Here is an 18,020-nt window from a genome sequence, read left to right on the forward strand (position 1 = left end):
GTTCATTCAACCCCATTGTGTTTTGTATTATCCAATTTACAGGAATTGAAATATTTAAATATTTGTATTGTCTACATGAAAAGATTCTCGTGTAAATATCACATAAACAATACATTAAAAATCGCATGTAGACGCAATTTTAAAAACATTAATCCCAGCTGTATTATCTTTCTGACGTCGGTAAATAGAATTGCTACTTTATGTACATTTTCGTTTATGAGATAGTTGCCTTCTCATCACTAGGTGGCGAAAGTGTACGGACATATGTGTTGAAAATCAACACCCGGTGAGGTTAAGTTGCTATAGGAAAAGTGTATTAATTACGTTAATTATGAATTTCTTGACTATTTCTAGAAGCATAATCAACATAGCGAGAACATGTATAACAAATTCTATCCAAGGTGCGATTATTACATATTGCAATAAGATAATAATTTTCTTGATAGAAGTTATCTAACCTCTATTTTAATTTCTAAATAAAAGTTGAAACTGCCACAACAATTATATTACAATTTTTTAATTTTATCTACACAATTAGACTATTTTAATTTTAGCTATATATATACAGTTTTTTATATTTTATCTACATAATTAGACTATTTTAATTGTAGTTATATATAATTTGATAATTTGATTTATATCAGGTGGCAGTCTGACAAAGCTTTGTGGGAATAGCTACAGCCAAGGTAATTTTGTACAACATTAGTTTATTTAATAATGAATTGACATTTTGCACTTGTTATTAACAGGAAACATATTGAATACTACGAGAACATGTGTGAGCACAGCGCTGCAAGGTATTAACATTCAATCTCTATATAAGTTATAATTATAATTTCTTATAATCATAATTTATATCGGAATTTAGTTTTTTTCCATTTGAAGTAGTATTCGAAAAAGTATTTCAAGATAAACTGCGTGTTCATATGTTTTCTATTATGACAATCGACTTGCCATTATTTAATCTTCTGTTTCTGCTGGACATTGTTTACTGTTAAGAGACACAAACTTTTAAAATAACAGAAAGCAATGCAGAGGGAAACCTTTCTTTTAATCCTAAGAAACATTGTTGATCTTATCTTTGAATGGAATGTTTATTTTGTGCGCATGTGTTGCGTATTCTTGTTTTATTTTGATAAGGAGGTCTTTGATCCTGTAGTTATTTGTGTGTAAACAAAACTTCTAATGAAACATTTGTAAAAATTAACGATTAACAAACGATAACAAAATAAGTATAAAGCTAAATCGAGACTGAAGAGATTTTGGCGTCTAATATAATATTTATATATATAAATTTTAAATATATTTTTAGTTTTATACAATATTAAAATTAAACAAAATCGCGATTATTTTGCTACACTATATTACTTTGTGGATTTTACTAAAAAGGATGTAGTTTGAATTATTATTGTCTAAAATACACAAAATTCTTAAATTTTAGAAATGTTACTATTTGCGTTTAATACATAGAAAAGTCACTTCTAAATCTAACAGAATTTGTTTGCCTTTATAAGGATTAAATACTTTGCGCTTTTTTTTTATTTAAAAAATCAGTTTTAGTATTACTATAATAATTTATTATTGTTTAAAATTATGTCGGCCAAATAATTATAAAATATTAATTTGTTTAACTATTAATTTTTTTTACTATGATTGTTAATAATATGTAATATTTTGAATGTTTTATAATGGATTATTTAATGATGATCGTATTTGTTAAATCAAATTTGTGCATGTACGAATTATATGAAATTTAAATAAAACGCACTAGAATTTCTCAATCCATGTAAAAGAACATAAAAAGTATTTCAAAATAAAAAATTAAAATAAATCAAGATTAACAGTTTGATGATTTACGTGAAATTGTGTGAAACGTTAGAGGTATCGCGTTTCTTGTAGGCGTGACTAGGCTGATCTTCTCTCAGAACCATCGTAAGCGCCTGCAGATATGTATCTTTGCGATCTTCTACTTGAATCCGGATTCTGATGCGAAAGAAGTGATCGCATCTTGTAGGAAGTCGGCTAGATTTCCCATCGCGGCTGGCATTCTTCGGCTGCGAAAATACGCTGCAGCCCTCACCTCTTTGATCCCCACGGACAGAGATCTCCAAAATACCAAAAGGGATCTATTCGTCCACTTTGCAAGAAAGGGCTCGAGCTGCGTAAAGACGGTGCCCTTGTGACCACTAGCGAAAATCGCTGAGAATTGAGGGGTGTGACGTGTCCATTTGCGGTTGACCAGTTGTCGCTGTGGGATCAGAACGCCGTCCGCGTGTTTTCCCCGTTCCGCTTTTCTCGCAACCCTACAAAGGGTGGATCCGTGATCCATTCATGAGGGCATTCGTGAGAGCGTTCACCTTATCAGAATGAGAGATCCTGCGTTTCGATAATTTAATAGCTTTTGCACAGAATTTTCTTATTTGCGCTTAGTTTCTATATTACGTGATCTATATTTTTAATATTTTTATTTGTCCAGTTTGACTTTTTATTTAATAATCTTAAAAAGTTTCAAGAATTATTTTTAAAAAATTCAGAAGAGCGTCAATGCAATAAATGACGTCGGAAAATCGAAAGAAACAAGAAGAGAAGTAAAAATTTGCGATGCTGTAACAATGTGACAAAAACGTAACATTAATGTCAAAAATGTTTGTAATGTCATCTTGTGCATGAGAAAAAGGTTTGTCTTTCAAGTGATTGATTTTTATATATTTTATTAAAGCTAAATCTTTATATATTTTATAAAAATATATATTTTATAAAATTGCAAATGAATAAATATAAAAATAATCTTTTTTATAATTTAAATAGATGAAAGAATGTATGTACATATCACTTATTTTGACCTTACAAATTTGTAAAAAATACTTTGCATTTAGATGCTTTCTATTCAAATCTCGGATATAAAATGCAATTTAAATTAATTTGACGTAATATTAATTTACTATTAATCATTAGTCTCAAATATGATGTAATTATTACAAGAGAAAAAAATTCTTTTGTCTGTATTTTTTCAATTGTAAGATCGTAACTGTAAAAAAGGATCGAAGAATATTTTGAAGAAAATTTAGAGAAACGCGGAAAACGGGATTTGCGACGTTGTAACGATGCAACAAAGCGCAACACCGACGTCTGAAATTTTCGCAATGTAATCTTACGTATTCATCTATGAGAAAAGGGTTTGCCTTTCGTATATAATGCTTTCTTTGGGAAAAGCGGAGGCGGAGTTAGGATGGATTAGTCACTATCCCCGCTGGACATCTGTTGTATTGACGGACGATGGTCAGCCAAATGATCAAAACTACTTTCGGTAGACCTTGATCATCGAATGTCACGGCTTTGGCAGGCAAATCTGAAATTGTCACGTCATCTTCGACAGCATTCAGCTTCTCAAAAACTGATCACTCCGTAACGAGCAACCTTTTTGCCGGCTATATTGTCATACGATGCTCGTTTTAGGTAATCTCTTGAAACATGCATGAGAACGGTTTTAGTCGAATTTTGCAACATCCTTTGTAATAAGATGTTTTATTTTGTTAAAAATGTCGATGATATTGTACTAGAAGTAAATGTTTAAATTTGTTTATTAAATAAGAAATAATGAACAACACACAATTTAATAATTATAAAATAATTTATTAAAATTTAAAGTCGTAAATCTTGCATTATGTATAAAGTTTAAATTTCTTTAAGTTGCCATAGTGCACATTTTTTTAAAAGTTAAATTTTCAGAATCACGAGGATTAAATTTGTAAAAATTATATTAGAATTATAAACCACGAATGAATTTATTATGATCTCAATTGACACAATAGTGTAATTATATATGCATTTTGTTAGTACTTTATTTTGATTAATATTTTTTATTAACATCTCTTGCTATTTATTGATTAAAAAAAAATATGTTTGACAACAAAGGATGCTAAGAATATCAGGAAACAAAAATTAAAATAAATTGATGTTTTTTATAACAACGTTGAAAATGAATACATCATTTATTAGTTTGATCAGAGAAAAGCTTTACTTTTTTGTTATTCTTATTGTTGCATTTGTTTGCTTAGTCTCGGTTATATTTGCTTATTCAAGGGACAAAAGAAGGATGGTTTAGCGTCATGGAAAAGATTTCATATTCGTAATTCGTTACATCATTCTATTTGTCAATGTCACCGGAAAATATAGTGATAGTGATTAATTAAAAATAAGTCTCAAGGTCACAGATATGTCTCTTAATGCTGATATTTCTTGGGTCATTTTATATAAATTTTTAAATTTATTTAATTACACGTCAAATAAATTTTCGATTTTGTAAAACAGTTTCAAGTTTAGTAAAACATGAGAATACTAATATTACAATATTAAATTAATAATGTAATAATAATAATGATGCGCGTACTAACACAAAGTATTTATTATGTTCTTATTAATGCTATAATAAAAAAACCTAAAGAAGCTTATTAGAATCATTATTATTAAATTGATTGAATATCAAAATATTAAATTGATATTACTGTCTTGTTCAATTTAGAATTGCTTTTCCAGAATATTGAATATTTAAATGACGCACAGTTGAATTTAAAAATGTATATAAAATCACATAATAAATATCAACACTAATTGTAAAAGAAACCCAGCTATAATCGAAGATTTATCTTATTATTTAAATCCTAATCCAATATCTTATATTATCTAATGTATAATACATAAGAAAAAAAGTAGAAAGTTGAAAATTGCATAAATATTTTTAGTTTTACATTACGATCGATAAAATTTCTTTTTTCCCCAAATTATTTTTGATTTGTTTATGAAGAATGAATGCGATCATATTGATTCAGGATTAGGACAGATCAGATTTGGAAGTTCGTTAGTGCAAATGCACAGGAGAGGCGGACCATACAAAAAGCCCAAACCTTCGAAAAATCCTTTTGGAGGCCAACCATTTATGAAGGGCGTAGTCTTAAAAACCGTCATCAAAAAACCGAAGAAGCCTAACTCCGCGAATCGAAAATGCGTCGTTGTGAAATTATCAAACGGCAAAGAGATGACGGCATATGTTCCCGGTAAGATTCCGTAATTCGTGTTTGCAGCAGTATTGCATTCGATAGTCGGATGCATTGCTGTGCTAGAAAACATGGAGCTTGCATGTAGTTTGCATCAGAAAGTTTAAATAGATTAAATTGTTTCAGGAATTGGCCACAATCTACAAGAACACAATATAGTGCTTTGCAAGAATGGACGATTACGAGACACACCGGGCGTTAAGATAAAATGTGTACGTGGAAAGTATGATTTACCACATGTATCTAAACGGAATTAATTTATAATTAAATGTTATCAACCCACTGTCTTCGGTAAACTGTTTGGCAGAATTGATGTGAAATTTCTATGAAAAAAAGACATCAATTGTGCCATTTTTATCTATATTTTTGTTAATTATGTAATCAAGAATATAGTAATTAGTTCCCAAAACCATATTCTTAATTTTGAAAACACATTACGAGATCGAAAATAACATATTTCTGGTAAGATTTGACGTGATATAGTGTTATTTACACAACTTTCACATTGTACATAGTTTATTTGAAATATAGATATAAACACATTTCTAATTTCAATTTATTTTGAAGGATTTGTAATATTTATGAGATTTTTCTGAATTCTAAATACGATTTTTTAAGTATACACATTAAAAATATTATTAAAAGTATGATGAAGATATTTCGATCAATATATTCCGATTTCGTACAATCGATCAATATAGCTTGTCCTGTGAACCCAAGCAATCTTTGGGACGTCACGGTTGGAGATTAGTCTGAAAATTGCAGCCCTTTGACACACTTTCGGATGCTGAAACCCTACCGCGCATTTACCGTTACCTGGCTCGCGCGGCTTCGTTATTGTAACGGAGGATGGACAATGGGCTTCGCTATCGGGGCAAAATCAGAAAAGGGTTGGGCACACCATCCGCTTTTTCGACATTATTACGGAGGGGTTGACTGTCGCGCATCTGCAACCTTCACTCGCCTACGCGTCCGAATGACCATATGACATGCTGACCAATATCCCAATATTTGGAAAGGGTCGGCTCTCAACCTGAAACCTCCGAAGGCGGAGAAAGATTCTTGCATAAGTATTTTTGAATAAGTATTTGCATTTTGATCATCCAATCGAATTTATATTACATTTAAAGATAAAATATCTAATAAAATATAATCCTTTTGTATAAAAATTATAGAGCTTTTTTAATATTAAATATTGAAATCGTTTAAAAGAAAATGTCTAAAAGCGATTTTTTATTTGCTCCCTCTTTTATTTGGATATTTTTCATTAAATGTATTAAATAAGTATGTGAATGAGAACCTATTATAGTATGAGTCTATCAGAAGGGATGTGGCTATCCTGAGAGATGATAATAGTGCCACGAGGCGTGCGTACGTCAGAATGTTTCATTAAACTTTCACGAGATACGTCCTTTCTATTTTGTGGAAAGTATAGCTGACGTCATTGTGTTAATTTTTCATGTTAATTACGAACATTTGTAGAAATTCGTATATAATTTTAGTAATAAGTATAATAAATTCTTTGAACTAGACTCTAACAGAAATTTTCAAGATTGTAAAATGATGGCAATTATTTCTATTTTTTAAGTATTTTTAATTTATATTTTATTTGTGTTTATATTAGTTTGAAAAATATTTTTACTTGGGACTGTTAGTAACATTTTTGTTGTTGTTGCAACTGTTAAAAATTTTTTATTTTATTTTATAAGGTGTATTAATAATTTAAAGAAAGTTATTCTAAGGTTAATTTTTTTTCACTAAACTAACAAATTCTGTTCTAGAAAATATAATAATTGTTTTGTTGTTATAATAATAATTGTTATTGTTTTGTGCAAATCAAATCGGTAAGTATCATTTATATTTAAATGAACAAGTTACTCTTAAGACTTTGTTCTCTAATTGTTAGAGAATAGAGTCTCAATGATAACTTATATCATTTAAATGTAAATGCTACTTGCACTCTAACAGTACCCTACTGCTTGGGTAGAGATGAGAAATGAATATTATACGAGATAACAGTTGCATTTTGCGAATATATTTGAAAAGTTATAAAACACAACATTTTGCTTGTGATATTACTTAAGATGACTTGTAATAGTTAACTTTTTAATAATATTTTTAACTAACAACAGGTTCAAGTAATAAAATCGCGTTAGTATTCGCTATTAGTCAACGTTCATCATGACGTGAATTGCAAAACGCAATTTAGGATCTAATGATTACAATGTCAGAATCGAAATTCTGCATAGACATATTCTAAATATATGTGAGAATGTGTACTTAAGATAAAATTTTACTTGAAACGCGAAAACAAGTTTCAAGCGAGAACAAAGAATCTCTGAGTACAATTGCAGCAAAGGTAAACTGATTCAACAACGGTAACAAAATCGAAAGAAAGTTTACAATACATAAGAGTTTTAAATGACGAACAGCGTTCCCAAAAGTCTGTCAAACAAATAGTGAGTAAATATTTCTCTGCGCGATTGTACTCTAACTCTCTAACTCTTTGCTGTTCGGCTTAGAAACCGGACACCCGCTTTTCTAAAATTTCTGCAGTCCACTCCGACTACTATAATATTCTCTTTCCACATCACAAGCATTTCTCTTTTTTCATTTCATTTAGGTCGCGTATGCGTTTAACTGTGCCATATTTTTTATTTTATACACAATTTTTAGCGAAGTTATTTTATGAACTTAATAATTCTTATTAATATTATTTTTGTCAATACTGACGAGTTTAATTTTGCGGATATGCTCATCAAAATACGATATGTAATATGAAAATTGTTTATGTAATCATTAATTATTAATAGTTATTAAATTGAATCTGTTTTATCCTATAATAATTTTTTTGTCTTTAAAATTTGGAGATAGGTCTGTTAACGTAAGTAACACTCTCACTATTTAATGTATTGATGAATTATAACTTAAATAGAATATAACTATTCGGGTGTAATCAACGTACATATGCCGCGAAGATCCATCTTCATCAAGTTACAAAGACTTTCCTTCAAAAGGTAAAATCCTTGAAGGATCCCGTGGGAGTGTCAGTAGACAGGGACTTTATTGCCAATAGAAAAACAGTTTCCGTAAAAATGAACGTAAGACTATTAAAAATATCTAAGTCTCGAATAATGATAAGCTAACTACATGGTGGGAATTATGAAATCCGTCAATACCGGATCGCAAATCAGTTAACAATTACGTCTATCAGGTGAGGAGCGAGTAGTAATAACGGATCACGTAAACATTGCATGTGAAACACGCAGTTGTATTATGATTTTATATTTGTAATAGTCATACAATGTACGGTATAATACAACGCACGTTATAACATTCGAAAATTTTCGAATAACAAATTCTTTTGAAAGTACAAAATATAGAAAAATCTTAAAACCGAACGTAGACTTATTAAATATTTTCATAAATGCAATTTATTTGCAGGCGCGATAGCATCATTAGCGTTAAAAGATCCAAGAAAGTATGATGTCCGTTTCAGATGTCCGTTTTTCCTTTATGGTCCACCCACTTGTAAATATCCTGAGAAAACTATCAGCGTCAGCGGTGCATCTGGCTATTCACAGCCAGCAAATCTAGACGTTTTGAGGAAAGCGATGGGGTGGATACGCTGCGTCCATCCGATACCGTTACGATGCGTTGCTGTGCACGTACGTCTGTGAGCGTGCGACAGATGCAAATGGTGAACGCATTCATCCGTCGCCGGGACCGTCGATGATCACGGGAAAAATCGCAAATAACGGGTTACGGCCATTTCACGGGCGCACCATAGAAATGTGGGTTATGCAGCCAAAAGAGCAAAAATTTGTATACACAAGAAAGGAGGCGGTGAATTGAGCGCCAGGCTGCTTTTCTAGGATTGACAAGCTTCAACCGGAGCCGAGAATGGACGACTAAATTTGGCGTGATCGCGAGACAGGGACATAATGAGGAATCGCCACCGTCGTATCGAGAATAACTTGTCCTTTTGCACACACTGACGAATTTTATCTTTTATTTTATAAAATATGTATCTATCAATCCTTTTTTTTAAACAGTAATGAAGATCACAGACGATAGATGTGTTAATAAGTCTGGTTTTTTTAGGGAAACTTCTTGCATGACTGTTCACTTTTCCCTTTTTCTCTCTGATAAAAAAAACCGTGATTATTTAGAATAAACACACATGTCTGAATTTTCTAAGTTTCATATGGTTTTGAAATATGAAACTGTGATTACGAAGAGAAAGATAATGGTGTGTAAATGTTACGTTAGCAACAAGGAATGACGTGCAAATCGTTATGTACAATTCTATTTTTTAATTTTTTCTTAGAATATATTATTTTGTAAATCTAAAACGTGAAAAATATGTGGCAAACTGAGATTTCTGTCCAATATCTGATCTACCACGTAGAAGTATAAAATAAGTTTTGAAATAATAGTTTTTCCGTTGTCAGAAATCGTGATAAATGACAAATGTACTGTTATTTCAGGAATTATTTTATATGATATAACATCAAAGAGTGACCTCAAAAATGGGCAAAAAATTACCTGTTTTCTGATCCTTGAATTTGGAATTAAATTGTGCTAAATGAAAGTTTATGATGAAACATCCCCCCAAAAATTTCAAGTTGAGTCCTCTTCTGAAGTTTGACAAATGGGAGGTCAAAAGTGAAGTAAATAGAAGTAAATGGTATCTCAGCTACGGGTAATATCATGGGATAAATATACCCAATCCTGACGTCATCTACTATCCCTAAAAACAAATAGGACTAGATAACAATGAATCGTTAGAGTTAGTTTTATTGTACAATCGACCTTTCTCGTGATGTAAGGCATACATCATATAATACTACTTTGGGGATATATATATATATATATATCATAAATGTAACGTATACTTCACAAACATAATATATATAACATATTATATCATAGATATAACAAATACATCATAGATATAGAAAGTCCTATACCTTAGCCTTCGATTCGAAATGGATTACCTTCTACTTTAGTCTGTTGTCACCCGTTTTTCAAACCTTTTTTCCTCCACTTTAATCACCCATTTTTTAAAACTGGGAACTCAATTAGACTCAATTTGAAAAATTTCTAGGAGTAATATTTCATCAAAAATTTTTATCCAGTACACAATTTGGCTCAAAATTCAAGGTTTAAAAAACAGGCTATTTTGGGGTCATTCTCTCTAAATTACAATTAGTGAAAAATCACTGAAATCATTTTTCAGTGATTATACACTAATTCTGCAGTAAAAATCATTAAAAGTCAGTGGATAATCATTAATTATTACAGTTATGAATATACCACTGCAAATCAGTGAACATATACTAATTGCAATTTAAAGAACTCTTTTTAATATAGTGCTAAATATTAGATATTTTATAATTTTATAATTTTTCTAGGTTTTTCTCATATAGATGTAATATTTAATTTGAATTTGATGTAAGTTAAACTTATAACGTTTCTTTCTTTAAAGTAAGTAATCTTTAAATTTTTCACCGATAACACTTTTAATTAATATTTTATGATAAAACAGTTGCATCATCTAACTTTCCCGATTTTCTCGATAATCTCAAAAGATTTTGAAATAAAACTTATATTTTTCAAGATATTTCAAGTTCGAATATTTTGTATACATGTCCTGTATGTAATATTTATAAAATTTTGCTGCATATCTGGTATTATATAAATAATTCAGAAATATTAAGTATTATTTTCTAAAGTCTCGTTTTAATCTAGATGAGGAAAGATACACAGAAAAAAAAATATAGCCAATAACATATGTAGTTGCGGGCTGCCAACTACATATAATACTTAATACAATAATATTTGTTGTTAATGCAAGTTGTTAATGCAAGTTGATACTGAAATAGCATATATTATTGTATTGAGTATATCTGTAGTTGGCAGCCCGCAACTACACATCTTATTGAATATATTTTTTTTCCGTGTAGGAAGTGTATGAATTATAATGATTTGTAGCGAATAGTTTCAGATCGTTTCTTTAAAAACTTGTATTCTACTTTCGTATATACGTATTACGTATACCTTCTGACTGCGTGCCGGATGAGCATGACTTGTGAGTTTTGCGATAGTTTTGGGACAATGCAGATGACTTGGGGCAAAATATACTTTTTTAAATTCGACTTTGGTTTATTTATTTGTGGGTCACTAAAGAAAATTTAAAGTTTTTTTTTTTTAGATATAAGTGAATTACTATGATTGCTAATTGGCAATGCTAGTAAAAAATTCAGAAAGATGATGAGATAAATTCAAATTTTTAAATAGAACGACTTTGACTCAATATAACTCACGTGAATTTTTTTAAATTAATCTTAATGCGTATGTGTCATAAAGTCGTATGTTTTGTGATTAAAATAAAATATATTGAAAATTCTAAGATTATAAATAATTTACAATTATTTGTAAATAAATTTGTTTCATAAATTATAAACATTTTGGATGGTCATAAATATGAAATATTTTATACGTAAAATAATTTGTACATAGTATATTGAACAATTCTATGTCTTAAAATTCGAGGATATCTGTAAAATTACATGTAATCAGATTTTAAAGATATACTGCCAGAATTATCCAAAAGATAAATATACTTTTTCAAAAATATAACATTTTTTTATATTTACTGTTAAGATTAATTAAATAAAAGTCATCATTTTTTGTAGAAAAAAATATAATTAATAATTGGTTTAATTAGTTTAATATGATTAAATTCTAGTAAATATATATATATATAATGTATGTAAAAAATAGATAATAAAATTAATGCCATATTATATTATAATAAGACAGTACATAAACATCATATGTTTCAAACATTTTACTTATAATCGTTGTTCAAATGGGCACGTGTTAAGGATGTAACCAACAGGTTGTATAGTTTCCCCACTACTTTCCCCAAGAAGAATGCTTGGGGCCTCAAGGGTGAGGCTATATAGAGCTTCTCCAACCCCGAACGAGCTTAGACGAATACAGAGATTCAAGCAGTTGGCATTTTGCGTCAAATAGAATCCAATCTACATCTCGTCGGTTTATTTATATGTTTTGAAATACGTACGTGTTAATCAAACAATCAAATATAAGAAAACGAGCATCAAATGTTGTACTGTCAGTGATTTCAGTGTAACCTTGGATTAAATCTAAGATTATTAGGTAAGTGTATTTATGTAAGTGTATTACAAATTGCGATAGAATTTCATCGGATAATATTTTTTAATCTTTTTTAACTTGAAAAATAAAATTTTCAAAAGCCTTGTATGTGTCTGTGTATGTGTGTGTGCGCGCGCGTGTCTGTATATACATTACCGTCGAAAAATTATTGAACACTTGTCGTATTTATCAACATTGTGTATACAAAATGTTATTTTTCGTAAATTGTAATTTTTTTTCGCTCATATTATTCGTCGAAGAAATTACGATTAGATGTGGTTGCGACATATACTTCAAAAAAGTTTAAAAAATAATTTTTTTGTAGTATCTGATTTTAGATTAGTAATGTGCTTTCTTAAATTGTTTTGAATTTATGTTGATTTTCCTATCCACGTAATAATAAATACAGAAGATTTTTTATATAAAATTTAATACAGTGCTTTATTTAAGTTGCTTTATATGATTTATTAAAAAATATATATATAAATATAATATAATATGTATGAAGTCTATAACATACTATTTCATTATCGTTCAACATTATGCATAATATCTGTAAGTAGACATACCTATTTGATTGTTGTATTCTTTCATATATTTAGTTGTATAAATAAATCCAGAAGAAAAACAATTAGTGAATATTATTTTAATTAATGCTTGAGTGTAATCATGAATTAAGCCTTCGGCATACGATACGATTTTTCGTGATAGCATATGAGGCATGTTACGATTGGCTTACGATTGATAACATAATCATCAAGCCGAGCCAATCAGGACACGTAATAAGACGTCTCATATGCGATCTAGCATAAAAAATTGTATCGTGTGCTAAAGGCTTTAGTCATAATTCTTCAAATTTATATTTGTATTATGAGAATTTGTAAGTTTTACTTATTCTCTTCTTGAGCAGCCCCTGGGATTAGATTTTATCAGTTCTGTCTAATGTTAATATTAAGAAGGAGACATAGAAGACCGTAAAAATGGAGCATATTATCAGTATATATTATATCGTTAGTATGTAAGGCATACACACGAAATTTTTGCATAATAAATTAATGTAAATAAAATAAAATTAACAAAAAATTGTTGCAATTTGTGTGTGTATGTATGTTGTGTGTGTGTGTATGAATTTATGATTATGAATTCTTAGTAATAATTTGTAAGTTTAATCCATTTATTAATTTTTGTTATATCTTAAATATAATATGACAAATTTAAAAGAATTCAAATTATTTGAATAGTTCAAAGTACAAATTTTTATTTTAGTTCGAACAAAATTAATAGTTTAAATTGTTTCATATTTATTGTTACACAAAAAGTGTTGTATTTTATTATGCTGCCAAAATAATAAAAATAATAAAGAATACATTGATTGAACATAAAATATATTATTTTATTTTCTTTATTTAAAGAATGAGACCAAAATTTGACTAAAATATCACTGTAGTTGAAAAGTTGTATTTGTGTAATAGTTGGAATTTAAATTATTGTGGCACTAAATTAATATTATGGAATTACTATTTTATTTAAACCTTATTATTTAATATTTTATTTTATTTATTAAAACAGTTTAATAAACTTTTGAAATATAATAGCTCATCAAACATTTTTAAATGCTTTATTTTTTTTACAATTTTTTTCATTTTTGACGCACATACACGCAATATATAATTTATAAATTTCATTGCAGCTACTTACAAATGACGATGGAGAACACTACAAACAATTATAAGCATGACAACGAAAGGCATCTTCAATTTTCGTCTAAGCAAAAGAATGGCTCGAATTCAGATATGTTGGTTCTAGACCTATCATGCAAGGAGCGCGTGCCGCTTATATTGCCTGTAATTAAAGAAACCAGAGATGAAATTAAAAAAGAAAATCTTCCTACTGATTTGTCACAAACTTCGGCTATGAATGCAAGTAAGCGTTTATGTGAACAAATAAATCTTTTAGATGAAGATAAACAGACTTCTCCCGTCGCGGGCAGTAGTGCCATGTTGTCGCCATACTCCGAGCCAAGCTCGCCGAAAAGGACGAAGACTGAATCTATGGACTACTACGAAAATAATTACCAGTTGAAACATACCGCATTAGCAAATATGTTACCGCGCGATATTATCCCTGGCGTAACAATGGTGACACCTCAGCATCCACCATCGCTACTTATGCTTCCGAACGAAGCCAAGAATATTCCATTCATAGTGCCAACACACACAATGTCTATACCATATATAGAAGCGTCACAATCCTTTATGACAAATGAGGCCAAAAGAAAAGTCCCGTTTGCAGTGCCAGCAGAATGCTCGACTTCTACGGAAATGAAATTGCCAACGTCATCGTTGGACACCCTAAAGAAAATGAGACCTTTTAAGGCCTACTCGAAGAACATGTTGCCCATGATTCCTACCCTCGACTATAACTCTAATGAGGAATTCGCAAAGTTCTGTCAGCACTGGATGGAGGAAAGGCACAAGACACCCAGAAATACATCGAATCCTAAAATGCGTCGAGTATCCAAGAGTCCTGGATTGCCTACTAGCACCGTCAATGAGAAAGATGCTGCATATTACGAAAGGCGAAGAAAAAATAATGAAGCAGCGAAACGTTCCAGAGATGCTCGAAGAGCCAAGGAAGATGAACTCGCGATGAGAGCGGCTTTCCTTGAACGCGAAAATTCGCGGCTTAAGTGCGAAATGAAAGCACTCAAAATTGAACTACAAAAATACACTAACAATTACAATTTTATATTTTAAGATAATTTTGTTGGTTGTGAATAATTATTAAGGCATGTGATAATCATGTATAATAGTAATGATATTATGATACGAATAATTTATCATGATACGGTTTTTTGATAGGAATATATTAATTTAAATGTTTAATATAAATATTATATATAGTTATATTTTTTTAATATTTTTATATGGTATGTATGTATATGTGTACAGATATACGCATAATATATAAAATATTATATGCTTTATCTTGCAACATACGTATAATGCTATGCACATTTATACGTATAATGCTATTATTCAATATATTTCTTTAACATGTCATGAAAACTGATTCATAATTGATAAAAGAAAAATTTTTGACAGATTATTCGCTTCTTTGGAAATATATCTTTGAACATTTTTCTTAAAGTTTTCTTAAAGAATACTTTTCTAAAAGTATTTATATAAATTATCACATGTATTAACTCTATACAATCATGTAATATTTCAATACAAAAAATATATATACATATTACATATTATATACATATAAGCTGCGTCGTGTAGGAAATTAAATACGTGAAATTATACGATAATTTAAATATGCTTTATAATCGATTAAAACTGATATAAATAATAGACTGATACCAAAATATAAAAAATTGACACGTAGTATAAAGTCTAAAATACGACACGATTCTACTTTTGCAATACAATGTAATTTGCATTAAAATTTATTAATAACTTATTAATAATTTATTGAATTTGTTAATAATTTATTAATAATGCATGAAATTGTACACATTAGTACAACCTATTTGTGCAAACAGAGATATTATATAATATGTGTATCAATTTAAGATAATAACCAAAGTTTACTATTTTAGTAAGTTAAGAAACTTATGAGTTAATGTTTATATACATATTATTTGTAAACTAATGTATACACATATATTACATGAAAAAATAAGTTTATGTTCATCATATAATCATTATTATTCATATCATTAAAGTGATTAAAATAGATATTTGTACTTAACATAATTTATTAATTTCCTTTCTGCAAATTTTATTCTTATTTATTTTATAAATGTAATTTAAAAAATGTATATTTATATAGTAGAGTATTGTCTTAATTTATTTTAATAAAAGTAATACATTCTTAAGTTCATAATAAAAGAAAAATAAGAGATTCATATCTCTGAACTATGTACATTTCTGAATAGTTAATAAGATTTTGTTCCAATGATTATTGTAGTGACAAATTAACTGACTATACTATTCATTTTGACATAATACATTAGCTTCAATTAATAACATTTATGTTTTTGTATGAAACGAAAGAATCTGATAGAGAAAAGCGTTTCTATGTCTGTGAAACAAGATATACTACAGGAATTTAAAAATAAAATTAATATAATACATCAAAAAATACAAACACGTATCGTCGATATGACCATGCTTTAATTTTTTTTCACCTGTTTGAGATACAGTATATAAAAATCTTTTGGAACATATATTTTGTCAATAAAATTAAAAAGTTAATTAAATATTAAATGTCAATTAGGCAATGTATCCGCAAGTTCCATCATAACATCTGATTCAAGAACATTTTTTTCTCTATTTTGATTATTCGTAAGTACTTTTGAAAAAGATTTTTGTACTTGCCTAGGGACAAAAACTAATGGTGTAATTTTAGACTTTACAGTAGTCGATGAAATTGTTTCTACACTATCATTATTTTTGCAAACTACACTGGTGGTATCATTTGTGAACATCTTGCTTCTTTGATTCTTATTTAAGATTATCTTAGCAGGTTTTTTCTTCCTTTTGTCATCAATATCAGTTTTGTCAATGTCCATTTTATCTGATTCATCTTCCTTGTTATAATACAATGTATCATCAAATCGAAACTTTTTTGGAAATTTATGTATTTTAATGCAATGTTCCTTCCTTTCTACTGGGTTGTTGAACTTTATTTCACATTCAGAGTCGTAACATTGATACTGAAAGTAAGTCTGCATTAAGTACATTTGTAACAACATTGATCCATACAAAGAAAAAAAAAATTGTCTTGTGAATACCATAGCTTGTTTCTCCGATAAGACTTTGAAAAAGGCATCGTGTGTCTCCTGAATATGAATTTCTAACAGCCGTGGATTTGGTCTGGACACTTTGCATTCTGTACAGGCATATCGATGCGAGCTGTTGTAATGCATTTCATAATCAAGCAGCGTTTGAAAAGTGTTTTTGCATCCTGGGACATAACATGAGAATTCCTTAATCCTGAAACAAGATATCATTTTTATTTTTTCTACTCTAAATCAAGTGGATAAATTAAGCACATGGCGCATGTAAACGTGTCTTAGCCCATTATAACTTTTGTCCTGCTAATGGGTTGGGAAAGAAAGAAAAGGCTATATTAATTAAAATCCTAATTCAAGTAAATATTCACACAATTATTTCTCTTCCATTGAAACAGAAATCAAACCATTTTTTGATCTCCGAAACATCTGACAGTTTATATAGAATTATCTTGAAGGGGAATCGGTGGAGTAAACATGAAAAGTGTTATTTACCAGACAAAAATATACTTTCAGGTTATGTTAGCTATCTTTGTTTTTAAAGAGAAATGCGTACTCACACTTCGTGACAGAGTTCCTCCTCGTCATCGATCGTGACTCCCTTTCTCTGGAAGACCTTACAGACTTTGTAGGAATCCTCGAAAAAGGGATCGCTTACGGGGCGAATTCCAACTCCCAACTGCTGAAGAACCTCCTCCATAACGTGTGGGACACCGTGAAAAAGAGACGTAAACGCAACGTCTTCCTCAAGAATTCGATGCGAGCATTAATTTTTCTTGTGTTTATGGACGGCTCAACGTCAACGTTTATCGTTTATCGTGCATCATGTGCATCATGTATCGTGTTTATTATCACATTTGGCGGTTTAGTCAGTTTTATTTACGCCGAGTGTCGCGTGGCGGCGCACAGAGCAACAGCTCCGCGCTGCGTTCGAGTTCGAGTTCGAGATACGAGTGGCTCCGCCGACGTTGATTGGC

The 18,020-nt window shown here is 29.7% G+C and overlaps 3 protein-coding genes across 9 annotated transcripts; 2 read left to right on the forward strand and 1 right to left on the reverse strand.

The window, feature by feature from the left end:
• Window positions 1-185: 185 nt before the first annotated feature.
• LOC105830136 (40S ribosomal protein S12, mitochondrial) lies at window positions 186-5,597 on the forward strand. Of its 4 annotated transcripts, XM_036283976.1 has the most exons (6): window positions 186-286; window positions 355-401; window positions 645-686; window positions 750-797; window positions 4,830-5,054; window positions 5,181-5,597. In XM_036283976.1, exons 1-6 carry the CDS (start codon window positions 201-203, stop codon window positions 5,309-5,311), a joined length of 579 nt encoding a protein of 192 aa, XP_036139869.1. In that variant the 5' UTR covers window positions 186-200; the 3' UTR covers window positions 5,312-5,597. The 4 variants fall into 4 exon arrangements, with proteins under 4 accessions (XP_036139869.1, XP_036139870.1, XP_012524757.1 ...); XM_036283977.1 differs by lacking the exon at window positions 750-797; XM_012669303.3 differs by having other exon boundaries at window positions 231-401.
• Window positions 5,598-6,662: 1,065 nt separating this feature from the next.
• LOC105830135 (zinc finger protein 511) lies at window positions 6,663-17,900 on the reverse strand. Of its 4 annotated transcripts, XR_004962482.1 has the most exons (5): window positions 17,604-17,900; window positions 17,044-17,245; window positions 16,628-16,965; window positions 9,603-9,807; window positions 6,663-9,199 (listed from the first exon to the last, which is right to left on the reverse strand). XR_004962482.1 is itself a non-coding variant. In XM_036283975.1 (4 exons), exons 1-4 carry the CDS (start codon window positions 17,741-17,743, stop codon window positions 9,795-9,797), a joined length of 693 nt encoding a protein of 230 aa, XP_036139868.1. In that variant the 5' UTR covers window positions 17,744-17,900; the 3' UTR covers window positions 6,663-9,794. The 4 variants fall into 4 exon arrangements, 3 of the variants coding, with proteins under 3 accessions (XP_036139868.1, XP_028045039.1, XP_012524754.1); XM_036283975.1 differs by having other exon boundaries at window positions 6,663-9,807; XM_028189238.1 differs by lacking the exons at window positions 6,663-9,199; window positions 9,603-9,807 and adding an exon at window positions 13,882-14,081.
• Window positions 11,839-15,683, forward strand: LOC105830134 (thyrotroph embryonic factor). The gene is made up of 2 exons (XM_028189233.2): window positions 11,839-12,242; window positions 13,930-15,683. The coding sequence occupies exon 2, from the start codon at window positions 13,940-13,942 to the stop codon at window positions 14,993-14,995; it is 1,056 nt and encodes a 351-aa protein (XP_028045034.1). The 5' UTR covers window positions 11,839-12,242; window positions 13,930-13,939; the 3' UTR covers window positions 14,996-15,683.
• Window positions 17,901-18,020: the final 120 nt, after the last annotated feature.

Source organism: Monomorium pharaonis, chromosome 3 (assembly GCF_013373865.1).
Source record: "Monomorium pharaonis isolate MP-MQ-018 chromosome 3, ASM1337386v2, whole genome shotgun sequence".
NCBI lineage: Eukaryota > Metazoa > Arthropoda > Insecta > Hymenoptera > Formicidae > Monomorium > Monomorium pharaonis.